The 27,482-nt window shown below is 34.1% G+C and overlaps 1 protein-coding gene across 2 annotated transcripts in view; it reads right to left on the minus strand.

Moving 5' to 3' along the window:
* The window catches only part of HSPA4L (heat shock protein family A (Hsp70) member 4 like), a 61,589-nt gene that overhangs the window by 17,483 nt on the left and 16,624 nt on the right, over positions 1 to 27,482 (minus strand). For both annotated transcript variants that reach the window (XM_058292591.2, XM_058292665.2), the window contains exons 5-14: positions 23,442 to 23,564; positions 21,077 to 21,176; positions 20,593 to 20,726; positions 18,135 to 18,379; positions 17,914 to 17,990; positions 17,155 to 17,306; positions 16,608 to 16,714; positions 13,809 to 13,942; positions 12,532 to 12,731; positions 6,662 to 6,757 (exon numbers count right to left, since the gene is read on the minus strand). In XM_058292591.2, the coding sequence (XP_058148574.1) occupies positions 6,662 to 6,757; positions 12,532 to 12,731; positions 13,809 to 13,942; positions 16,608 to 16,714; positions 17,155 to 17,306; positions 17,914 to 17,990; positions 18,135 to 18,379; positions 20,593 to 20,726; positions 21,077 to 21,176; positions 23,442 to 23,564 (1,368 nt within the window). The remainder of the gene's footprint in view (positions 1 to 6,661; positions 6,758 to 12,531; positions 12,732 to 13,808; positions 13,943 to 16,607; positions 16,715 to 17,154; positions 17,307 to 17,913; positions 17,991 to 18,134; positions 18,380 to 20,592; positions 20,727 to 21,076; positions 21,177 to 23,441; positions 23,565 to 27,482) is intronic.

The following is a 27,482-nucleotide window of genomic DNA, read 5'->3' on the forward strand; positions in this document are numbered from 1 at the left end:
GGAGTAGCTGAAGTAGGAGAGTTTATGTTGCATATATGTTTCTCCAATTATTTAAAAAAACAAAATAACTAAAGTAAAAATGACAATTAAATGCAATACATGTCATCCTGGACTGAATAATGGAGGAGAAAAGAACTAAAAGGACACTATTGAAACATATGAAAAAATTGGTATATAAACTGAAAGCTTTATATCAATGTTAAAGTTCTCAAATTTGAAATTTGTACTTGATGTGGTTCCATAAGTGAATAACCTTATTTTTAGGAAATGTACATGAAGTATTATGAGTTCAAGGAACATATGTATACTCCCAAATGTTTTTTTTAAAATGATAGATGGATTGATAAATGGTAAAATGATACAGCAAATGTGGCAAAATGTTAAAATAGATGGGTTTGGGCAGGGGAATGAGGGTCATATGTTGGAGTTCCCTGTATGGTCTTTGTATTATTTTTGCAACTGTTCTGGTAAGTTAGAAATTATTTTAAGATAAAAAGCTCAAGGGAAAAAAATTTACACACAAATTTTATAGCAGCATTAATCATAAGAGCCCCAAAGAGGAAACAATCCAAATGTCCATCAATCGACAAATCAATAAATAAAATGTGGCATATCCTACAGTATTTGGCAATAAAAACACATGAAGTACTGATACATGCTACAACATTAATGAATCTTGAAAACATTATGCTAAGTGAAAGAAGCCCATCAAAAAAAGATGACTTAATATATGATTCTATTTACATGGAATGTATAGAATAGGTAAATCTATAAATAGAAAGAAGATTACTAGTCTGGTGAGGGTGGGGTGGGGGTAGGGAGAAGAGTTGGGGGGAAATGAAGAGTTACAGTCAAATAACTACAGGGTTCTTTTCTGGGGTGAAGAAAACAATTCTAAAATTGTTTGTGATGATGGTTGCATAACACTGTGACTATACTAAAATCCAGAGACTTGTACACTTAAATAAGTAATTATATGAATGAAACCTCAATCTGTTAATTAAAATTCTTAAAGAAAGGTAAAAGTAAAAATTTAGAAAAACAGACTTCATGTATCAAATTACTTTAGTGACAAGGATTTAAAACTCTCTATAAAAAAATCTATACAAACAGTATGATATAATGACAGCTAAACTCCATAGATTAATTTCTGTTTAGGTTAGAAAAATCTGTTGAAGATGACAGTTTAGAACAGTAGCCAAGTTCATTCAGATGATGGGGGGTGGAATCTTTTCCTTCTCTTTTAGCTGCAAGGTTTGTCTTAATAAAATAATTAATCTCAGTAGAGTTGAGAGTATAAGATCACTTTTTTGAAAAATTGATTGAAGTATATCACTCATGCATAAACATACATAAACAATAAATGCATAATAATAGTTGTGAACCTATAAAATAAACATATATAACATCATACAGGACTCTCATAATTCACCCTACCACCAATAACTTGCATTGTTGTTAAGCCTTTTTAACTAATGATTAAAGAGCATTGTCAAAATATTACTACTAAACAAAGTATTTTCCCCAACCAATCCTATTACTATTATTTTTATATCATTTATATAGGAACATACATAAACAATTAAGTGTATAGTAAAAGTTGTGAACTTACAAAGCAAACATGCATAACATCATACAGGGGTCTCATACATCAACCCTCCACCAACACCTTGCATTGTCATGAGATGTTTGTTACAAATTATGAAGGAATATTGTCAAAATCTTACTACTAATCATAGTCCTTATCTTACATTTGGTATGTTTTCCCCCAACCCACTCTATTATTATTTTTTATGACAGAAGTTGTAAACTTAAAAAACAATCATGCACATGTGCAAAATTCCCAAACAACACCCCTCCATCAACAGACCACATTGTGGTGTGTCATTTGTTACAGATAAAATAATATCATCTGATTGTTACCATGTCCATAGTGTACATTTGGCTCACATTTTCCATTTCCATTTCCTGCCTCATAACACAGTATACCTTTGGCATAGAAGCAAGAATATTATTACTACTAACCACAGTCCATAGATCATCCAGCTGTATTTTTCCCATGCTTCTCCACATTCCCAATACCCTGCAGTAGTGTTATATATTTGCTCTACCTAACAAAACACACTCTTGTATCTTTATCATCAACCACAATTCTCATCAACCTCTTGGTTTACCATGCTATCAGTTCCTAGATTATTCTCTAGCATTCTGTCAATTGGCATTTATATAACAAGACTATAATTTTCAGTCACATTCCCATTTATAAACTAGCTATTACTCACTGTGTGTTACCATCCACACTACACATTTCCACACTTTTATAGTAAAGCTAATTAAAACTTCCATACATTAAACGTCAGTAGTCCACTCAGTCCTTCTCTTATCTCCTTTAAGAATCCACCACCTACCACCAAGTCTTGAAGATATTTTCCAATATTTTTTTCTAGAAGTTTTATGGTTCTTGCTTTTATTTTTTGTTTTTTTCATCCATTTTGAGTTAATCTTTGGATAAGGTGTGAGATAGGGGTCCTCTTTCCTTCTTTCAGCTATGGATATCCAATTCTTTCCACACCATTTATTGAATGGATTGTTCTGCCTGAGCTGTGTGAATTTGACAGTCTAGACAAAAATCACTTGACCATCCCTGTGAGGGTCTGTTTCTGAACCATCAATTTGGTTCCACTGGTCTATTGTGTCTGTCTTTAGGCCAGTACCATACTGTTTTTACCACTATAGGTAGGTATTATGATTTAAAGTCTGGAGATGAGGGTTCACTTTTCCTTTTTATGATGTTTCTAGCTATTCAGGACTCCTTACCCTTCCAAATAAATTTAATGATCAGGTTTTCAATTTTTTCTTTAATGCTGGTGGAATTTTTATAGGGATTGCATTAAGTCTGTATATCAATCTGAGTAGAATTGACATCTTAATATTATTTAGTCTTTCAATCCATGAACATGGAATGTTCTTTTAGTTATTTAGGGCTTTTTTGGTTTGTTTTAACATTGAGTTCCAGTTTTCTGAATACAAGTGCTTTCCATCGTTGGTTAAGTTTATTCCTGACTATTTGAGTTTTATCTGTCATACTTTATTTTCACCACTCTTTTGACACTTTCAGTTACTTTTATTGATATAATCTTCATTTCTAGACTCTCTTCAAGGTCCCTCTCTCCTGTCTTTTCTTTTCAGGCTGTAGCATACCTTTTAGTATTTCCTGAAAATCTGGTCTCTTGCTTAGAAATGTTTTTAGTTTCTGTTTACCTGTGAATATTCTAATTTCGCCCTCATTTTTGAAAGACAGTCTTGTTGGATATAAGATTCTTGGCTGGAAGTGTTTCTCTTGTAGTGTCTTGAATATGTCAGACCACTGTTGTCTTCTTTTTTTTTTTTAAAGATTTATTTTTATTTATTTCTCTTCCCGCTCCCCTCCCCCGGTTGTCTGTTCTGTGTCCATTTGCTGCATATTCTTTGTCTGCTTCTGTTGTTGTCAGTGGCACAGGAAACTGTGTTTCTTCCTGCTGCGTCACCCTGTTGTGTCAATTCTCTGTGTGTGCGGCACTATTCCTGGGCAGGCTGAACTCTCTTTCGGCCTGGGCGGCTCTCCTTACGGGGCGCACTCCTTGCGCATAGGGCTCCCCTACGCAGGGACACCCCACTGTAGCACAGAACTCCTTGCGCGCACTGCGTGTGGGCCAGCTCCACATGAGACCACTGTCTTCTTGCCTCCTTGGTTTCTGGTGAGAAATCAGCACTTAATCTTATTGGATATCCCTTATATGTTATGCTTTGCTTTTCTCTTGCTGTCCTCAGAATTTTCTCTTTGTCTTTGGCATTTGACATTCTGATGAGTATGTGGCTTGAAGTTGGTCTATTTGGAATTTTTCGGATGGGAGTATGTTGTGCTTCTTGAACAGGGAATATCTATGTACTTCAATAGGGCTGGGAAATTTTCTACCATTATTTCTTCAAATATTCCTTCTGCCTCTTTTCCCTTCTCCTTCTGGGACACCCATAACATGTATGTTTGCACACCTTTTGCTGTTATTTAGTTCCCTGAGACCTTGTTCAATTTTTTCCATTCTTTTCTTCATCTGGTCTTTTGTATGTTCACTTTCAGTATGTTCACTTTTTGTATGCCATTTCTTCAAGCTCACCAATCCTTCTGCCTCTTCAAATCTGCTATTATATGATTCCAATGTTTTTAAATTTCATTTATTGCACCTTTCATTCCCATAAAATCTGCTATTTTTCTATGTATGCTTTCAAATTCTTTGTGCTTATCCAATGTCTTCTTAATATCCTTAATCTCTTTAGCCATCTCTTTGAATTTATTAAGGAGATTTGTTTGAACATCTATGATTAGTTGTCTCAAATCTATTATGTCATCTGGAGGCTTATCTTATTCCTTTAACTGGGCCATAGCTTCCTGTTTCTTGGTGTGGACTGTAATTTTTTGTTGGTGTCTTTGCTCTGGCTTACTAGAGTATTTTTTCTGGGTGCAGTTTTTCTTTTTACTTTAGGGCTTCCTATCCTTTCTCCCTTGCTGGTTTTGCAGTAAGAGCCAAGCATGTAGTTGGTGCTATAAGCCGTGGAGGCTCAAGCTGCCCTCATTGCGCCAGGGACCAATAAAGCTTCTTCCAACTTTCTCCCTTGCCCAGGTAGGGACAGAGTCACAGCTGTGTGGAATAATCCAAGTGCAGGCCTAGACCATAGTTGTCCAGAAAGACTGATGAAGCTTCACATCCCTTTCTCTCCTGCCTATGGCAGGGATGGAGCTGCAGGTGTGGGCAACAATCTATGCAGTGTGGGTCCACCATGACCACAGTTGCCCTGGTAGCCTTCTGATTTTCAGTCTATGCCAGCCAAAGTTACCTGCAGTTACCTGTATAGGCTGGTGCAGGGGTCCTCAGCCTCCTCCCTACCAGAGGCAGGGCTGAAGCCTAGGCTAGGGCTGCAGACTGTTCTGCATGAAAGAAACTGGTTTCGGCAGACACTGAGAGTTTCAGTCAGCCCAGCTTCCCCTCAGGCTGGGGGCAGAGTCAAAATGGTGGCTACTGGCCTCTTTCTGACTTGGGCTGGTTCAGACACCTGCTATTCCCAGGGTTATATTTTAGCCAGCCAAGTCTACCAATCAGTAGCCAAAATCGGCAGCCAACCATCTCCTCCTCTCAATATTGGGAAATGGAACTTCCAATTCTAGCCACAGAATAGCTCCCCGGGCAGCTCATGCTGCCAGAGTAGGATAATCACTCGCCTCCGTGGCTTGGCCAGTAATTCCCCGAGAGGCTGGTGCAGGTCCCTGCAGCTTCCTCCCTGCTGGAAGTGGCACTGGGGCCTAGGCTAGAGCTGCAATCTGATCTGTATGGAAAGAAGCTGGTCCCCATTAGCACTGTGATTTTCAGTCTGCCCTGTTTCCCCTTGTGCCACACGTGGAGTTAAGATGGCGGCTCCTGGTCTCTTTCTGACTTGGACAGGGTCACACTTTATCTGTCCTCAGGATTATACTGCAGCCCGCTGAATTTACTCATCAGTGCTAAAACTGGTGCCCAATCGTCTCTTCTTCCCCCATTTTTGGGAAATGGAGCTTTCAATTCCAGCTGCGGAACAGCTCCTGGGGCGGCTTGTGCCTCCAGTGGAGGATGGGCACCGGCCTCTGTGGCATGGAGTGATCTACTTGAGTCTTCTCTGCAGATGGGCAGTCTCCTCCTTCTACTCGTTCAAGGATGTTGCAGGATGCTCTTCTGGCCTCCTGGAGCCCCCAAACAGGTATTTCAGCTACCTCCAGAGAGCCCTGTAGCAGGAGCTGACTGACTCTAGGAGCTCCTTACTCTGCCACCATCTTGCTGGTTTTCCCCATAAGTTCATTTTTAAATATACTTATTATATTTTTTAAAGATTTATTATTTATTTATTCTTCCCTTGTGGCTTGTTTGCTGTCTGCTCTCTGTGTCCATATGCGCTGTGTGTTCTTCAGTGTCTGCTTGTCTCCCTTTGTTGAGTGTTCTTGCTGCGCCAGCTCTCCGGGTGGCATGGGCCATCAGCTCTCCACACAGCTCGCCTTCACAAGGAGACCCTGGGATGCGAAGCCAGGGCCTCCCATATGGTAGATGGGAGCCTAATCAATTAAGCCACAGCCACTTCCCTAAATATACTTATCTTTTGCAAAAGAAAAATGTTTTATGATAGACAATAAAATATGTTAGGTTGTTAATTCTGAGATGTAAGTTTATTGATAATCAAAATTTTCTTCATTTTGCTTGTTCCATATTTTGTCCAATAAGATTGTATGATTTCTTCATTTGTTTTTAGAGGGGATGGAACTTGGGACCTTGTTCATGGGAAGAAGGTGCTCAACCACTTGAGCTAAGTCCACTCCCAAGATTGTATGATTTTTTTAATGAGAAAAAACATTACTACAAAATACACTTTTTTTGGGTACCAAAAAGATAATTTTACTTATATCATAAGGACCCATTCCTAAAGAAATCTATAATGTATCAGTGAAATATATTTATTCTCACTAAATGTTTTCTATACTTTTCCACAGTACTAAGATTAAAAATATCAAGTGTATTAAAAAGCATGCATTATAAAGCAAATACATTTACTTCTTCAAAATACAATCTCAAATGGATACAACTACAGAAATAGTAAAATAAACCTTTGTTTTGGCGCCTGTATGATCAATTTCCTCTTCTGGGGTATGTTCAGCATGGCATTTTTGATGACCTTCTTCTTGGTCAACCTGCATTTTATCCTGGAAAGAAAATATGTAATTGATTACATATATAGTTTTCTTTTACCTATTTTTTTTTTTAAATAAAACAAAAAAAGGAAAAGTGAACAGTGTTCAATCCTGTTTTGAAATATGTATGAACATAGTAAGGTAGAAGCATGTTGGCTCTACAAATAATAAATGCATAGATAAGTAAAATTAAAAGCTATTGTTGCCTTGTGAATAAATCTTGTTTAATTCACCTGGGGCCAAAAAATTGAAAAAAGAAATGCAAATTTGTTTTCAAGTTAATCAAATCTACAAGCCAAGATTCACAAAATGCAAGCATACCAAAACAAAACATCAAACTTCATGTGAAAAAGGTTGATAAATAATTTAATAATGTGGAAAAATGAAGTGAAAATAATACAAAATCTACATATTACAGAGACTCATTTATATTTTTAAAATGCATTAAAGTGCTGAAGGAAATTCACCAAAACTGTCACAGTAGTTGTCCTGAATTATGATATTTTAGATTTTTTTCCTGATGTCTAAAAGACAAAACCTTTAACCAATAAAACCCCCAAAATGGACTTCCAACTTGACAAATAATCAAAGCAATAGATTTTTTTGGTCCCCTTCTTAAAACCTATGCACCATCATCCTTCTAAAAAAAAAGAAAGCTTGGAAAGCAATTAACATGATGTTGGTCTTTTATACCTGGAATTAAGCAAACATATATTACACAGAAGGCTAATATGAATAAACGTTTATTTTTGACAAAGAGAAAAACAAGCTGAAGATAATTTACACCAGTGTTCTTTGTAGTTAAAAGTCAACTATTTCTGATATTCTAACTCTTCCAACTCTATAACCATTCCAACCCTGTGATGGAGAAAAAGAGGGGAAATTGGTAGTGATGAGCTGGGATCATTCAGGAAGAGACAAAAACATTATTTTTTTTAACTCTATCTTATGTGTCACTAAGTAAAAATGCTGGCAATTAAATGGTCACAAGGTTTTATCACTTAGAATTTATATTTTATACCTAAAAAATACTTCCACTGTTTCGATATCTAAAACTCTATACATAAAAAGGAAAATAAACCAAATAAAGAGACAAAATTATCTCAAACTTCTTCACATTCAGAATCTAATTAGTTCTTCTGAGTCACTTAAAATTAGTTGTCGATGTTCTTGTTTTTCTACACATTATTGTCCTCTGAGCCATCAAGAGCATTGGTCAACCAGCATTTGTTTAAAAATCATTCCAGTAGTAGCTCTAGTATTATCTTCCAAGCCATCAAAACCTATTCTGCAAATTTTATGGTGCTTTTTTCTTTTTTTCTTTCTTTCTCTTGCCAATAGTAGTTAATACATGGCTTTCAGACAACAACCGAGATTTATCTTCCCGTCTTGGATGGTCCCTTAAATGGTTTGTTCACCAAAATATCAAGGGACTGCAGTTACCAAGTCATGCTATTGGGAATAACAAACCAAGTTCACACATGTATACAAATGATGAGAACTATTTCACGACTTAAGATCTTATCCCAATTTTGAGGATGTTAAAAAAATGGGAAAATTCTGCATCTTAGAATTTATAAAAAATAGTAATTTATTAATCTCTCACAATGATTTTGGGAAGATTCATAGTATATTATCAATAGCAGGGAATCAGTAAAAGTGACTCTAGACTCTGGCTTTTCTGTTTTAAGCTCCAAGATTGGTAATATCTTTCTGTTTATTGCTATACCCAAACACACATACTGGGTACTTCATAAATATTTGTCAAACAAAAAGTAATTAAGAATAAGATGTTATCATCATGGGCTTTACCCGATTTATGCCCTTGATCTGTCTTCTCAGTTTCATTTTTTCCTTTCCACTCTCCCCTTTTTTCACTCCTATATCCTATACATCAGCCACCCTTCTACTTGTTACAAACTTCTTCCTGCCTCAGGGCTTTTGTACTTGCTATCATCTCTACCTGGACAACTACCCATACTCCCCCTCAAATAGTCTCTTTTTCATCTTTCAGGTCAGCTTACCAGTTCCTTCCTCCCAGGTGGCTACCATATAGTTAATTTCCATCATACTTCACCCTGCTAATTTCCCTTATATGTATATGTCATCTTGTTTCTTGCCTGTCTTTTCCCACTAGAATATAAGTTAAAGATGGGTGGGGATTTTCTCTGTCTTGTATCCTTAGTGCCCAGGACAGTGTTTTTTTTCAAATATATTGAAAAAAGACAACCCAAATGGTCAAAAATTGGGGAATAGTTACCTCATGGTACATCAATATCAATAAAAGAAGCTACCTTCATGTAATTTCTTAACTTGCCCAGAAATTATTATGTATTAGAAGTTCCAATTTTTGAGACATTCTTATGTTAAAAAGAAATAGGCATTCTATACTCTAAAATATGATCTTTCAAGAGAACCAAAGTTAATCTTCATTTTGATTGAAAAAAAAAATGAGGCCCATAAAATAATCTTTCTAAATTAACCCTAATGTAAAAAACAAACAAACAAAAAAAACCTTTGCTGCTGCTCACTAATCTGTCTGGGTTTCTTTATATACCCAAAGACAGCAATGTTGACAACTAGGAAAGAGTAAAATGAAGAACTTATTACCCATAGTATTTGCTCCTCTAACGTTTAAACAATTAGCTTACATAGTATAATTTGAATTGGTTTCTTTTTTTTTTAATTTTTTTTTAGGGCTGTTGTAACAAATTACCACAAACTTGGTGATAAACAGAAAATTATTCTCTCACAGTTTTGGAGGCCAGAAATCAGAAATCAGGGTGTCAGCAGAGACATGCCCCCTCTAAAGGCTCTAGGGGAGATTCCTTCCTTGCTTCTCGTGGTTTCTGGCAATCCTTGGATTTTAGGTGTATCACTCCAATCTCTGCCTCTGTTTTCATATGGCCTTTCTTCCCCTTCTGTGTCTGTTTCTCTATATCCAGATTCTCTCTCTTGCTATTATACCACACCAGTCATTGGCTTTAGGGCCCACCCTAAGACAGTAATGACTTTTTTTTCAACTTGATTACATCTGCAAACCCCTTATTTCCAAATAAGGTCATACTCACAGATACCAGAGGTTAGGACTTGAATATCCAGAAACATCTCATTTATCTATAATAGAAATTCCTTATATGGGAACCTCAACTACATGGAAATACACTAGAGAAGGAGTTCTTAGCTTTTTTTGTTCCATGGACCCCTTTGCCAGTCAGGTGAAAACCACGGACCCCTTTCTAAGTTCACACTCTACTGTGTATTATTTAATAAACATATCACACCTGCACCAACATGTCCCCACAAGAATGTTTGTTTTTTTCCCTCTCCCCCTTCCCCACCCTGCTGTTTTTGCTGTTTGTGTCCATTCACTGTGTGATCTTCTGTATCTATTTCTCTTTTTGTCTTCTCATCTTTCTCCTCTAGGATTCACCAGGATTCGATCCTGGGTTCCTCTGACGTGGAGAGAGGTTCCCTGTCAAGTGTGCCACCTCAGTTCCTAGTCTCTGCTGTGCTTCACCTTGACTCTCCCCTTTTTCTCTCTTTTTGTTGTGTCATCATCTTGCTGTGTGACTCACTTGCACGGGCTCTGGTTTACTGCACAGGCACTTGGCTTGCTGTGCGGGCATTCGGCTCACCACACGGGCCCTGGATCGCCACACGGGGACTGGCTCACCACAAAGGCATTCACATGGGCATTCAGCTTGCTCCGCAGGCACATGACTCACTGTGTGGGCACTCAGCTCAACATGCGGCTCACCACGTGGGCGCATGGCTCACCATGTGGGCACTCACATGGACACTTGGCTCACCACATGGGCACTTGGCTCACCACGTAGACACTGGCTCATTGCACCAGCATGCTTTCTCTTCTTTTTCACTAGGAGGCCGCGGGGATCGAACCTGGGTCCTCCCATAGGGTAGGCAAAGCCTTATCACTTGAGCCATGTCCTCTTCCCAGAATAATGTTTTTTTGATTTTTAATTCAAGCTCATGGAACCCTGGTTAAGAACACCTGCTCTACAGTAACCCAAAACACCTTAGCAAGCAAAGAGATTTCTTGAATGTCTCTGAATGGCCAGAGCAGGTGTCATAAATTCATGCATTTCATTAAGTCCACATCAGAAATTACCCTAAAAAAATTGCTTACCTGGATTTCTAGCCCACAGATCAACAGAAACAGAAAACTGGAAATGCTATGGGAGGTAGAAAATGAGTACCACACTATTTTTGCTTTATTTTCAGTGCCCAGGATTCACTAACAGTATAGAGAGAAAACTAAGGGACTCAGCAGAGACACATTAAAAAAAAGTGGGTAAAGAAAGTGAAATGCTCATAAAGAACTAGTCTTTGATGGGGGTGGTGGGGTTGAATGGGACATCATATATCTATATATATTTTTAATGTAATATTATTACAAAGTCAATAAAAAAATAAAAAAAATAAAAAAAAAGAACTAGTCTTTGAAAGGTGTCCTGTGAAGTATTAAACAGCTGTTTCCCAAACTGTAAAAAGAAACAAGAACTAAAAAACTGTAAAAAAAAAAAAAACAAAACTACTATATTAGAATTTCAAAGAAAACTAACTGAAGAAAAGTTTTTAAAAGTTAAACTAATTTTGTGGTGTGCTAAGACTTAAAAGCACAAAAGCAAACAAGTGCTCTCAATCTTAGTCTAAACAAATCTTCATGGATTAAATTTATATAAATAAATATAAGGTTTGTTGTGAACTGTAATTATAAGTTAAACTTTCACTTACTATTCTCAAGTTAAATTTATGAAAAATTAGACATATCTTCATTAAAAGATTAGGACAATAGTCCCTCTTTCTCAATTCCAATTAAGGGAGGATGTGATAGCAAATGATACATACAGAGAAAAATGAAAAAAACAAACAAACGCCATGCTCCTTAAATGAAGTACTGTAAATACTAGACATGCAATTCTAATAAGTGGAGGAAAAGATTTTACAGCAATTATTAATAAACTAAAAGATAAGCTTCACAAAAGGAAGAAATTATCTTGAAATGTAGCAAATATATTTTTAATAAGCACAAATATATTAAAAACCTACGACAGATCTCCAATTATGTTTAGAAAAATACCTAACAAATGCCATTAAAAAGAACTCCTAACTAAAAAGTACATGTAAAAAAGGTGAAAGCTTTGTGTAATGGAATACAATAAAATTCTCCTAAGATCCTCCATCTATGGTACACTAAAAGTAATAAATTTAGTGTTAGGTCACCTAACTCTTTCGTAAGAAATTAACTGTCAAAACTCTGTATTTTACTATTATTAAATGTGTAGCTCATTCTTCTGACTACCACACTTCTCTAACTGAATCCTGAAAAATTCCCTATTCAGCATGTATTTTCAATGTAAAAAAAAATGTGCACTGTTCAAAATTTATTATTCTGAATTAGTTTTATCTGTGAGTTAAAAAGCTAGCACATAAAATACATTTGTTTTTAATGGAAATTATGAAGAATTGAGGAATTTAGGAAAGATGACTCCAAACACACATATATACCCGGCTCCATATAATGCTATGAAAGATGTATAACCCCCTGAAAAGTATATTAAAATTTTAAAGATGCAGAGTATTTATAATAGAATTATTGTTTGATGCTTTCACAGGAAAAAAATTTATTTAGTGATTACTTCAGCAGAGTTTCAGGGCAAAATCTCAGAGATTAAAATTTCCAATTACTTAAGAGCCAGTTATGATTAAGATACTATATATACAATCTACTGGAGCAATCTTGAAATATGATTTCTACATACCACATCATCTTTGCTTTCATTCTTAACTGAAGCTTCTGTCTCCATAGGAGCATCGCTGTGATCCCCTTCTAAAATTTGCTTCTCAATTACCGATGCACTAGCCACACTGAAGATTCCATGGATATTAACACGAACTTTAACTTTCACTTTAGAACTATCACCATCAGACTGTGGAAAAACATTCTGAATGATGAAGCTCCCTTAAGGAAAAAAGAGCTATGATCAGTACACACCTCAGACTTACTCCTTAATGTATTAACTGAGTAATCTGACTATAATTATAATCTGCCCAAAATTATCAATGCTAGGATATATGAGAGTTAAAGTTTTAACCAAGTACAATCTGATTCAAAGACAATATAAGGAAGTATTTACAATATTGCTATTCTAGTACCAAAATAAAATTCAATTTTTGAACTTAAAAATCAAAAGGATATTACCTTTTTACTATAAGCTTTAAAAATCATAATTACCTTGATAAGTCATAAGAAAAGCAATTTCAAAAACATACCAGAGTTTTCCCATAGCTAAACTGCTGTTACCCAGTCACTAATACCTGCATAAATCATATCAATTTTTCACTCTAAGGAATTCACTAATGTTCTATTTCTCTAAAGAACTCTTAATTATAAAATGGTACCCATAGTAGAGAGAGAATTTTAAGCAGAGAAATTGAATAGTAAAGAATTTCATTGGCCTTCAATAATTTATTTTTACTACTTTTAATACTGAACTTGAAAAATTTATTTTGTCCCCCTTTTAGTCTATGAATAAACAGTATAAATAGGAAATTTTAAAATTTTAAAATTATCCCCACTCTTTTAAATGTTATAAAATTATGCTTTATTGTGTATCTTCTAATAAAAATACTCAGTTAAAATGGACATTATAGTCTTCTTTTCTCACTTTCATATTAATCAAAAGATTCTCATTAGAGTTGTTGCTATTAGGCATAAGAAAGTTTTAAATCAGATTATACAGTCATGCTGGCAACATAATTTCAATTTAATGATTAAAGATTTTTATTAAAAAATAACCAATATAAATGTTTCAGCCAGTTACACATCATTTAAAATACAGCCATCAAAATTAACAACAGTCAAGTCTGAGTGAGATTAGACCAGAAATACTCTCAGCACTAAAAAAAAATACATGTATAGAAAAATGTATGAAAAATCTTTCTTTTAAAATTCAGTGCTTTACTTGATGCTAACTTTACCATATTATTTATAAAAGACCAAAAATTTGTGGAAAACTTTTTTCTTGAGTTCTCTCACCAATTCTTGGATCAGGATAAGGTACTTCATGTAAATGAGTATAAAATGCTTCTAGCTCAAATGGTTCCTTCTTGTGGAAAGTAATGACTTTTGAGAATGGGGCAGGATGATTCTTACAGAATACTTCGCATTCCCTAAAATGGAGTATAAAAAGACTAATTAAAAACAAAAAGTTGTCTATGAACCTAATTACAGAATCCATCTTATTCTCAATTCATAAGCAGAAATGGCAAAGACCTCTAGGCACAAATGTAAAGAAAAATTTATTGCTTTTACTATAAACATCCATTTTAACAGGTACAGACAATTCTATACTACTAAAAAGGGAAAAACAAATTATCTGAAATTGGTATATTTTAAGGCCAATATTTGGGTGTTATTCTATTGCATATATCTACTAAGGGCTACATTCTTAAGTTTTCAAAAATATTGTTACAAGTAACACTTTTCTCCCTACTCCTTTAAAAAAATTTAAAAAAAAAAAACAATTTCAAAGTTATAGAAGGGAGCAAAAATAAAAATACAAGGAATATCTGTATATCCTTTACCTAGATTTTGTTATTAACATTTTCTTCCATTTGTTTTATCATTTATGCACACATACTCTTTACCTGTATACATAGGTTTTTTTTTTCCTGAAGCAATTGAGGGTGTTATTTATATTATGGCTCTTTACCCCTAAATACTTCAGTGTGTATATCCTAATAGGAATATTCTCTAACATAAGCAGAATGCAGTTGTCAATGTCATAAATTTACATTGATATATACTAATCTATCAACAATATTTCAAAATTTTCAGCTGACACAATAAAGCCCTGTACAATATTTCTCCCACTCTAGTACAAATTTTTTTAACCTACATAGCAATTCATATTCCTTAAATAGTGTATTTTAAAGTAATATATACTATTTATGACTATAGTTTGTACTAGCTTAGAAACTCACAATTGAGTACTATGCGATCATCCTATCACATTAATTACGTAGGGTTTGAAAATTTGATAATCATGAACCTTTTCCTCTATCCTAGTTCTCAAGACCTACCAATAATATATATATTAATAAAGCTGGAAATTAGAGAATAGGTTACCACGGGCAAGGGTGTGGAATGGAGAGTTAACATTAAATTGGTATACAGTTTCTGTTTGGGGAGATGGGGAAAGTTTTGGTACTGGATGACATTTGTGGTAGCACAATATATATTTTTTTAATTTTATTTTTTAATGGTACAACATTTTGAATATAATTCACATCATTGAACTATGTACTTGAAAGTGGTTAAAATGGGAAATTTATATTGTATCTACTTTATCAGAATAAAAACTTCTTAAAAGTTAACAATCACATCCTCTATGACCAAATACTTTACTATCAAGTGTATAACTAGTACCAATGTGATAATCATTTAAGTATACAGATTTTTAAAAAGTTGGTAGATCTGAGTATCTGGGTATGGGGGATGCACTGGAGTTCTCTCTCCAGATTTTGTACTATTTTTGTAACTATCCTGTAAGTGTAAAAGTATTTTAAAATTAAAAATTAAAAAAAGAAAAATCTACTAGTATCTTCCGCTTTCTCATTATGTGGTTATCAGTATATATTTAACTTTTCAATTTGGTTCCTCAAACACACTTTATCATCATTTTTTTTCCTGGGTTATGTCTACCTTTAACCATTTAAGAATAATACTCTTTGCCTCAAAAATGACATTAAAATATGCCATTTAAATGTTCTTCAAGATATTCTGAGCAAGATGATAATTTATATTTTTAAAACCTGTGCAAAAATTTCAATTTCTTAAAATGCATAGAATACAGAACAGAATTTCAAAGGCAACTACAAAACCTAAACACAGCTTTATTTCATTGTGAAACTAAGTTTCTGAAAAGATGGCAAACGAAATATTTGAAACACAAATTTCCATTCTGGAAGGGAAATAAGCTATTTAAAACAAACCCTGGCATTTCATGGAAAAATAAATGTAAATGTCAATAAAAGCATGAAAAAGATTTTAAGCTCACAATATTTAGAAATACAAATTTAGTAAAGTACTATTTTTTAAAATTACCAAACTGTTAAATTTAAAACTATAGAAGAAAAGCTAAAACAGGTAATCACATTCACTATTTACATTCAGGAATACAAATTGATACAATCTTTAAAGTGGATAATTAGGCAATATTAGTCAAAACAATATGCATACTCTTTGACTGGACAATTCCATCTCTACAGTTACCTTACATATATAACAAACACAGCTGAACAAAGATATGTATACAAGGATGTTTCTAAAAGCACTGTGGGATATAGAAAAAATATGACTTAATAAAGCATTGGTTAAATTATGGTATATATGACTTGAAGATAATATTTTTAAAAAGTTACACTTGAGATACATAGGTGAGATCCTATATATATTAAAAAGGTACATACTTTTATTTTTGGATATCTAATGAAAACAACTAGGTGGAGAATACACCTAACAGTTAACAAAGGTTTACCTCAGTAAAATGGGCAAAGGAAATTGGGGTATGTCAAAGGTAGGTCTTCAGGATTTTTTCACATGTCTGTACTGTGATTCCCATTTGAAAAAGAGAATGTTTTACTTTAATAATAAAATACTAGTTTAAAAATATGGCTATCATTGTTTACAGACTATATTTCTACATTTGTTTTTCTAACACTTTATTTAAAAACAATGTTTTTAAGAATAATAAGTATAAATTACTGTAGAAAACAGTTTAATTGGTTCATTCAAGATTCATGACTATAAGCAAGGCTTTTAAAGGTAACTTACCCAGTTCCATCTTCAAAAGAGGTCTTCCACCTTAATGTGATTGAATAGGGAACAATGTCTGTTATGGAAAACTCACGTACTTTAAACGCTGGTGAAAGAATCGCACACTGAAAATAAAATGTATACCATATTTACATCAACAAATACGAACATACCCTAGGTTACCCTGATTAAACTGCTTGATAAAGTCCTTATATTAAGATTGTTACACTTGAAAAATCAATTATAACTAGTTAAAATTAGAAAGGGCTGGAGCACTCTGTGACCTTACAAAAACTTAAGAATATATTTATATCTCAAAAAAGAATTTTAAATGGGTAGCAAGAATTCATAGAATAAATGTTTTTCCATTACAGATAGATATGTACTATTAGAAAATTTTAAAATATAAATGGGAAAGACATTTATTTATCAGGAATAGTTTCAATTTACTTTAGCTTATTGACAGGCAGTTGGAACAGAACCATATTAGAAAGTTCCTGAAGGCCTAATATCCTTTTCTGACAAAATATATACTCTAAAAAAATAAAAAGGATAACAACCATACCTGTAATGCACATCCTCTTGCAACAGCTTCATCAGCATTTAGCGTGGTACTTATGTCTTTTAGAAAGAATTTAGTTATTTGTTCCTTCACTGCAGGAATTCGTGTTGCTCCCCCTACAATTTCTATACTACTTATGTCTTCACGTTGTAAGTCTAGAAAATAAAATGTTTATAATTGAGAAAAATAAGACAGATTTTATAAAAATGTGGATGGTAAGCTTTGGAAGGCACTTTTAAAATAAGTGGATCAATTGTTTTATTTGCATAAAAAAGAACATGAAAAGGAGATAAAATATTAAAAAGGGCAAAATTAATAAACATTTATTATACTTTTTACAGGCACTGTGCTAGAGTAACAGGAAAGACAAGTACCCCATAGGCATTCAAGGAATCTTCAATTTTCTCAACCAGAAAAGAATTTCTACCTGAAGGCATTGCTGACTACAAAAACCTTAACAAAAAGCAATCATGTCCCTATTTCTACTTTCATCTAAGAAGGTTCTATACTTACATATTAAACACCATCACATCTAACTAGCATTATAGCTTTTTGACCTAAACAATAAAATGAGCTAGGAAGAATTCTCACAAACCCACATTTCTGGTGTGGTACTATAATGAATAAAAAATGAGTTATAATATTCCTTAAAATGAGAAATACAAATCTTCTAAAAACATATTAAGCTTTAATTGCTTAGACTATTTTCTATACCACTGAAATAAGTACAGTTAGATGGTTAGCTGAGAAATATCTACTTACTAGCTTGTTCCATTACCGCTTTTAAAGGTGGTTCAACCCTGGCCAAGAGGGAAACACATAACTGTTCAAATTGAGCTCTGAAGGTAAAATGAAAGAAAATTCATTATTTTGGAATAAAAAATTCAGTAAATTTTCTAATATAACAATGAAAAAAATTGGACATGATCTAGACATTTAAAAATAATCAACCACACTTTTCAACTAACAACATGCATGGGTACCTGTTCATTTTACTAGAAACATCAAGGTCGTTCATGAAACATTCAATGTTCAATGGAAGATCTGATGCATTTGCACTCATTAGCTTCTTTAGTTTTTCACATTCCTGATATAAACGCAACAAGGCCCGAGAATTTTCTTTCACATTTATCTTATATTTGGTCTTGAACTCTTCACAGAAGTAGTCTACTAAAGCCTCATCAAAATTCCTGCCACCCAAATATGGATCAAAGGTAGTAGCTAAGACCTGTTTAATTAAAAAACCAGAACTAAATTTTATGAATTATAGATTAAAAAAAAAAAAAAAAGAAACAGAAGCAGGAAAACATCCTTTAAAATTATAATAAAATGAAGCCAAAGGAGTCAAATCACAGGAATGTCAAATCTGGGATCAGAGTTAACTTATCATTTATACTTAGCCAATATATTTTCCCACTCTGAATTATCTGCTATATAGTTACAGATCCATATATCATAATTAAAAGATTAATTCTAATTCTGAAATAAATGAGTTATAACTAAACCCTTATCATCTTGCATCCTCTGGTTTCACAACAGCATTGAGTAAGTACACCAAAACTAAAAATTTAAAGAGCACAGAAACAGTCCTAAGCATTTAGTCAAGGGAAAAAAATCCAAAAAGAGCCGATTCAAAGATTGTATTGCATATACTGTAATTGGTCAGTTTACGGATCAGGAATTAAGCTTTCTAACTTTCATTAAAAAAGAAAAGAAAAGTCAGTGTTTTTTCCTAAAATCATATAAGGATATATGAGAGGCCAAAAAAGAAAACAGAACAAAATGAAGAGGAAAGGCAAGAATTTAATATAATAAGCTTGTTGAGCATACAGACCTCCCAAATAGCAGTCTGGTAGAATGAGAGCAACCAAGTCACAGAATTTCAATACCATAATTCTTTTTATTATTATTATTTGTTTGTTTGTTTGTTTGTATATAAAGGTTTATTTTTTATTTATTTCTCTTCCCTTCCCCATACCACCTCAGCCCAGCTGTTTGCTCTCTCTGTCCATTCATTGTGTGTTCTTCTGTGTCTGCTTGTATTCTTGTCAGGAGCACCCGGAATCTGTGTCTCGTTTTGTTGCGTCATCTTGCTGCGTCTGCTCTCCGTGTATGTGGCGCCATACCTAGGCAGGCTGCACTTTTTTCATGCTTGGCGGCTCTCCTTATGGGGCACACTCCTTGCACATGGGGCTCCCCTATGCAGGGGACACCCTGCATGGCAAGTCACTCCTTGCGCGCATCAGCACTGGGCGTGGGCCAGCTTATCACACGAGTCAGGAGGCCCTGGGTTTGAACCTTGGACCTCCCATGTGGTAGGCAGATGCCCTATCTGTTGGACCAAATCTGCTTCCCAGAAACTTCAATACTATAGTTCTTAAAAACATAGGACCAAGATATCTAATCTCTTTCCCTAGAATTTCACTGTGGTGTTGTCATCAGCTTTCTTTCATCAGGTGAGGTGGAATGTTGGTAAACATTAGAGAATGAGGTTAGCATAATCTGATTGGGATTTCACCCCACACATGCAAGGAGAATCCATGAATAGATTTCTCACAGGACAAATATTACCTAAAACTAAATGCAAAATTATATTTGTATGTGAAGAGAGCAAGTGAGCATTCTTCTGTGGGGAAGGGCCATGACCTTTATCAAACTTTCAAAGTGGTCTACCATGTAAAAATTACAGATCAACTGGAGGTTATCCACTAAAAAGGAAGGAAAATGTTCTCTTTTAATTAAGTTAAAATTTAAGGTTGAATGGCAAGGATCAAACCAATCTATACAGAAAACTATTCTATCAGTATGAGTCATTTCCCTTTAATTTTCTGATTACAAGGACAGTATTATAGAATATAAACTGTAAGACAAAAGGCTTTACAAGGTGTGTTGGAAAACCCAAAGTATTTTATTCTCTAGTAAACTCTACTAATGTGCATAATGGAGAGAAAATAAGTCTTGATCAAGATAGTCCATGTAAAAATGAATATAAACCCAAAAAACAATCAGAAGATAAGCACATAGGAGTAAAAACTGTCACATGGTAGAAAATTATGACTAGGACTCCAAGATAGAAAAGTTTTTTAAAACAATGGGAATCATTTAAAAAAATCTTCCCTGAAAGTGTATTAATGGATAAATAATTTATGCTCCGTGACAGCTACCTTATCACTCAACAAAAATAACAATAATAAAAATAGGCTATGTGCTAGGCATTCTAAACATTTTATATACACTTACTCATTTTATCCTAAAAAATTCTATGAGGTCATTCCTGATAGTCTCAGATAAAGAAACAGGTTTAGGGAGGTTAAGTAATTTGCTCAAGGTTATAGTTTTTCAGTGGTAGAGGCAGGATACAAATCCAGGTATTAAGGCTCTCTGTATAGTCTGTGCTCTTAATCATGATAGCTAAATGTAGCAGGTCAGTTATTTACTTACCTTAAGTTTTCCTTTGTTAAAAGCACAAACTGAGACCTGATAGGCAGAATGTCCCATATCAATAAATACTACGTTTCTTGGACTTTCATCTAAAGTGGGAAGATCCTGTTTATAAATTCCATATGCTAGTGCAACTGTGTAGGAAGAGAGAACTAGGTTAATTCTAACATAGGAATCATTAGAAAACAAAAAAATATGTCCTTTTCATATTGCACTTTAATATACAGTACAGTAATAGAAACCATTATTAGCTTCAGAGTAATTAACTTTTTATAATTTGATTGTTTTATTTTTTCCTAACCACCTATAACTTTATCATTACTGATCATACTTATAGCCAATGAGACATTTAACTTCTGCAAAAATGCTGCTCTCCAACATAAATTTCTAAAAATGTACGTAATAGTTTTTAAAAAGTAAGTGCTTTGTATTATTTAGAAAAAACTATTTCTCTGATGGTAGTTTTCAAACTGAAAGTGCTTACCTGCAGTAGTTTCATTCATCAGCCTTAAACAATTTAAGCCCGCAACTTGGGCAGCAGCCATTACAGATCTTCTCTCAGCATCAGTGAAAAAGCTGGGAATCTGGTATTTAAAAACAATAGGTAAATTAGTCTGATGTAATGGGTCTTACTTAAACATTCATCAGTTGAAAATTGTAAAATAATTGCAATAAAAATGTGTGTAGGGAAACGGACTTTGGCCCAGTGGTTAGGGCGTCCGTCTACCATATGGGAGGTCTGCGGTTCAAACCCCAGCCTCCTTGACCCGTGTGGAGCTGGCCATGCGCAGTGCTGATGCACGCAAGGAGTGCTGTGCCACGCAAGGGTGTCCCCCGTGTGGGGGAGCCCCACGCGCAAGGAGTGCGCCCATGAGGAAAGCCGCCCAGCGTGAAAAGAAAGAGCAGCCTGCCCAGGAACGGCGCCGCCCACACTTCCCGTGCCGCTGATGACAACAGAAGCGGACAAAGAAACAAGACCCAGCAAATGGACACCAAGAACAGACAACCAGGGGAGGGGGGGAAATTAAATAAATAAATAAATCTTTAAAAAAAAAAAAAAATGTGTGTATACTTTAAGGCAAAGAATGGCTTTCTAATTAAATGAGGAAAAGTAGTATATTTTTTTGCTTTATAATTTCTATACCATAAAGATTTGACCTAAAAGCACAAACACTAGTTTAAAGTTATTAATGATATGGAATACTGTAGGGCGATTTCCAAAGTCTGTTAATCTAAACCCTTCCTATTCTTATGTTTTGTTATACATGAATCTTTAATAATGAAAAATTGAAAACAGCCTAAAAGACTTAAAATGCAACTGATTATATATATTATGGTTCATCTATATAATGGAACTCTACATAGCAGGTAGATCTCAATTGTCATGGAATAGCATCTTTATTATGAAAAAATAAAAAGGTTATGTTTAGCATGATTTCATTATATATACAGATATCCTGAAGAATGTAATCCTGATTTCTCAATTGTTCATAGTGGTTACCTTTGCAAAGGGGAGAACTATATTCCAAGGGACTAATGATGAGCATGTAAATCTTTTTAATAAAATCACCAAAAACATTAAATATATTTTTATTAAAAAATAAAATAAACAACTCAAGTTTAAAACCATAAGTCATTAAGATTTTTTGATCTGTCAAACTAATAATCACTATTTTGACCTACAGACATATTTTTGAAAAGCTAGTTACTAAGCATAATCATGTACAAAATTACTTGGGACTGAGTTCTTTTATAAAGTAGTCTCGTTGAATTTTTCTATTGGATTTATAAATTTCATTTAAAAGATATTAAAAATAGGAAAAAAACCTTGAATTTTGATAAACTTACCCTGATTTTGGTACCATTCATCTGACAAAATTCTAGACTATAATGGTTATTCATCATTCCTTAGCACTTAAATACTAGACACTTTTCTAATCACTAGGGATACAGTAGTACAAAAAAAGACAAAAGTCTTGCCTTAGAGGGCTCATAATGGATTTATTGCACAAACTACAAAGTGAATAATGGTGAAGAAGTTCATATCACTTTGTTCTGACACTAATTTCTGACATGAAAATAAAAGCAAGAATAGGTTAATAGGAATGGATTTGAATTTAAAATGGATTATTTTATTCTGACATACTTTAAAGCAAGTTGGATAATGGAATAGTTATGAGCATAGACTTGGAATGAACTATCTGTACTTAATTTCTGGCTCTATCATTTATTAAGTGTGTGATCTTGGGCAAGTTAATTGAACTTTTCTGTGCTTCAGTTTCATATCCTGATCCTATTTTTCTGATGACATGAGACTCTTGATCTTACATAGTCATGTTTAATAGTATTAGGAATATATTTATGTTTAGGTGACCATAAAACTTGAAAAACAAATTATCACAATATAATGGGATCTCAAGGGATAAGATCAGGTAAACAAATGCTTTTTTGTTAAGAATCCTTAAAAAATGATCTTTCTTTCTGATATAGAATATACACAATCTCAAATTCCCTAGAAATTTTCAACCTTTCAAACTTCACCATAAAATATTAATTCCCTTAAAGGCAGGAAACTAAGCATTCCCCGGAAAAGTTACAGGTACAGCAGCCACTAACACATTAGATTTTTTAAGATTCACATATTATTACAATAGACTTTTGGGGAAATCCAATCCTTAAATTATACCAAATAAGGTAATATTTTTTAAAAAGAAAATATGAAAATGGATTCAAGCTATTTACTGGGTAAGGATACAAAGTGTAATGAAAAGGAAAGAAAATTATTGATTACAGCATTAATATACTGGAAAACATGATTCAAGAGTATTCATTACTGAAGTAAAACTTACTGAAATCACACAGTCAGCTACTGGTTTCTTCAAGGCATTTTCTGCTGTCTCTTTAAGCTTGGCCAAAAGCATTCCAGTAACTTGCTCAATTGCAAAAGGTCTCTCTTCTTCTAGGTACCGCACCTAAAACCCAAAATTGAGATATTAATTAAGAGCCATTTATTCATCTAACAAGTATTGATTGAGCATCTACTACATATGTAATGAATATACAACAGGGAAAAAGGCAAAGTCCTTGCCTCTAAGAATTTATATTCCAAAAAGACTGTCATTCTAGAATCACAACTTCATTAAAAGCAGTGACAATTTCTCTTATTTCTGAAATCCTAGTGCCTTACATATAGTATGAAAATTAATCAAATTCTTTTCAAAGATGTCTATATTGTCTTCATAGCCTCACTTTCCACAAAACCAGTTTTTATCATTCACTTTCCAAGTATGACACAGTAAACAACTAAGTACAAAAAAGACGAAATATTCTTTCTTTTGAAAGTTAGACTTCTTCCTGGATTTAAAATGAAAATTTCAGTCAATAGTTTGGAGAAAAGAAAATGAGAACATTGGAAAACAAAATTTTCTTAAAAAAAAAAGAAAAACAGGGAGATTTAAAATTCATTACTCCAAGGTTTTTGAAAACAATTATGAATTAAATATTAGACATATACATATATGAAATTTAAAATTTGTGTTTTAGACCAAATAACTACTCATCCTATACATGGGCCTAAGATTAGGTTGTATTTAATTTTAAGCACATAAAATGGAGCTTTAGAGTGCCTCTTGACTAAGGAATACTGGGAGACTTGTGCTTTATTCATGTACATAAGCCCTTCTATACTGACAACCATAAAATCTATGAACAATAAAAAGCTACCTTATAACCCACAGAACTATATTTAATTCACTGAGAAAAAGGCTATGTCTTTATCCTGTAATCTCAGTAGAGTGAATGATTTTACTCTGTACCACTTTAAACTCTGAAACAGCTTTAAAGAATTTCTCCCCCAAGCAGGGAAATGCATGAATGTATGTGAGTGTGTGTGTTCATGTATACATACATATTTAATAAGCTTTCCACACCTAAAATTGATATCCATTTATTTCCAAATCAATTTACCATTATTGTAGCAAATCACTACCTTCAAATCAAAAGAGAGGGGGAAATCAAGCCCAATGAAATAAGGGAAAAATGAATCAAAAACCATGGTCTTAGTCTGAACGACTATGAGAGGTAAAAAAATACAATATTCTTTTGTACATACATATAAAAGTTAGACTAAATAAACATAAATTTAATTCAACACATATTTAAAAAACAAATACATAAAACGCTTAAGATCTTCAACCTTCAAAAGATGAAGACAATTTGACACAGGACTCATTGATGTTTTCAACTAGCTTCAGCCTCTCACTATGAATACACACAAATTATATACTCAGACATTAGGTTTTGGCTTTCTTTTGTAAAAAATTTTACTTGTTTTTCCTGACCTATTTACAAAGTATGAGCTGTTCTTTTTTAAGAATAAAAGCAAAAGAATAAGTCTAAAGTAAAACTGTTCTAAGTGATCATTAACTACAATTCATATCTAAAGGATGTGGGAAAAGCAGGGGGTGTGGGGAGTAGGGCATATGGGGACCTCCTATATTTTTTAATGTAACATTTTGTGTGATCTATGTATCTTTTAAAAATAAATAAATATATTTTAAAAAATTAAAAAATTTTAAAAAGCAAAAAAAAAAAAAAAAGGATATCTGGGGAAGTGGACTTGGCCCAATGGATAGGGCATCTGCCTACCACATGGGAGGTCCGTGGTTCAAACCCCAGGCCTTCTTGCGTATGGAGCTGGCCCATGCGCAGTGCTGATGTGTGCAAGGAGTGCCCTGACACACACGGGTGTCCCTGGCATAGGGGAACCCCACACGCAAGGAGTGCATCCTGTAAGGAGAGCCACCCAGCGCGAAAGAAAGTGCAGCCTGCCCAAGAATGGCACCGCACACACGGAGAGCTGACACAACAAGATGACGCAGCAAAAAGAAACACAGATTCCTGGTACCTTCTGATAAGGACAGAAGCAGTCACAGAAGACCACACAAAGAATGGGCACAGAGAGCAGACAACTGGGTGGGGGGGAGAAATAAAAAATAAATCTTAAAAAAAAAATAAAGGATATCTGAATATTATGTATTTTTCCTTTTTTTCCCCTGCCCATCCTCCACCCTAGAGTCCCTCCCATTTCCCTTGAGTCCAGCACATTCTTCCTCCCAGGGAAACAGCTTGGACCTTTCCTGGCATTTCATCCTTCTCCTTATCAGCCCTGGCTATGTTTTGCAAACTTCTGAGTTTTGTTTGGCTATCACACAAGATTGTGAGCTACCCCAGGGCAGAGAATATGACTATTTAGCTCACCATGTGTGTCCAAACCCAAGCCCAACACCTGGCTGAGAGGACATGCTCAGTGAACAGATATTGTAAGATGGGCAGGAACTAGTGTGAACCACACAGTGCAAGGTATTTCTACATAGGAAGGAACTGAGGCACAGAGAAAAAGGCAACATAAGTAAGGGACAGTCTGACTCCAAATTCAAGTCTATCCATAGTCCTTAATATTATGGCTATCATAACCCATCAAGCTTCCCATTCAGCAACCCTTGAACAGTAAATTTTACCTAATATATGGCTTCATAAATTTTTCTTTTCTTTAACCTCCCAAGGTGTCTTCCCTGAACTATTTTAACAGTCTCCTGTCTCCTCACTACAATTCATCATCCACCTTGTAAGTCAGAGCCCTTTTCTAAAAATGGAAATAGAGGCCTAACTGTAACACATTTTTACCAAGTTTAAAATTTTTTAAAGTTTTTAAAAATAACAGCTTCAATAAAGAATAATTCATATAGCACAAAGTTCATCTTTCTAAAGCATACAATTCAGTGGTTTTTAATATATTCACAAAGTGTGCAAGCATTATCATCTAATTCTAGAACATTTTGCCACCCCAAAAAGGAACCATACCCACTAGCAGTCACTTCCCATTCTCCCTTCCCCTTATCTCCTAGCAACCACTGATCTACTTTCTGTCCCTATAGATTTGCCTTTTGGGGACATTTCATGTAAATGGAATCATATGTGGCCTTTTATGTCTAGCTTCTTTTACTTAGCATATTATTTTCAAGGTTCATCCATGTTGCAGTTTGTATTAGTACTTCATTTTTTTTTTTGGCAAATTAATATTCCACTGTATAGATAAACCACATTTTGTTTATCCATTCAGCTTCTGAGGGATACTTGGGTTGTTTTCACTTTTTGGTTATTATGAATAATGTTATTATGAACATTCATGTACAAGCTTTTGCATGGATATAAATTTTAATTCTTTTGGGTATTCCGAGGAATTGCTGGGTCATGTAGTAACTATGTTTTGATGTATTCTGTTAGTTTTTGAAAAATCAACACAAACAATGTTTTTGTTAATCAACCAATGACTGACGACTTCAGGATGTAGACTCAAAAACACAAAATCCAAACTCTAAGAAGTGTTTGCTTTAAATAATTCTAATATATATGAAGATTTTTCTAAATTACAGAAAACTCATTACAGCAATTAACATACTTTTTGGGTCTATTACTCTAAGTCACATATGAATCTGCCTTTATCTCCTCAAAACTGTTCACTGCTTTAAGCTCCCTAAATTATAACCACTTTTCCTTGGCAATGAAAGTATTATTTGGATTATTAAGATTATCAAAATTTTTTTTGCTTGCTCTAAAGTTTATTTAAAGAACTTAATTATGGGTATGTATAAACTGCATCCAGAGGAAAAAAGTTTAACTACAAATTACAAGTAGGAACATTATTGTCCTGGTTTATCTTTTTGGACCCGAGAAAATTATGTTCTTAAGCTAACCCATTCCTGTGCCTGTAAACACAGTATCGATGGAGCCTTTTGATTAGATTCAATAAGGGCCGTTGATTATATCACCTGATGAGTTTGTTTTTTGATTAGACTATGTCAGTAAGGCATGACAGGTTGGGTATCCAC

This window comes from Dasypus novemcinctus, chromosome 1, assembly GCF_030445035.2.
Source record: "Dasypus novemcinctus isolate mDasNov1 chromosome 1, mDasNov1.1.hap2, whole genome shotgun sequence".
Lineage (NCBI taxonomy): Eukaryota > Metazoa > Chordata > Mammalia > Cingulata > Dasypodidae > Dasypus > Dasypus novemcinctus.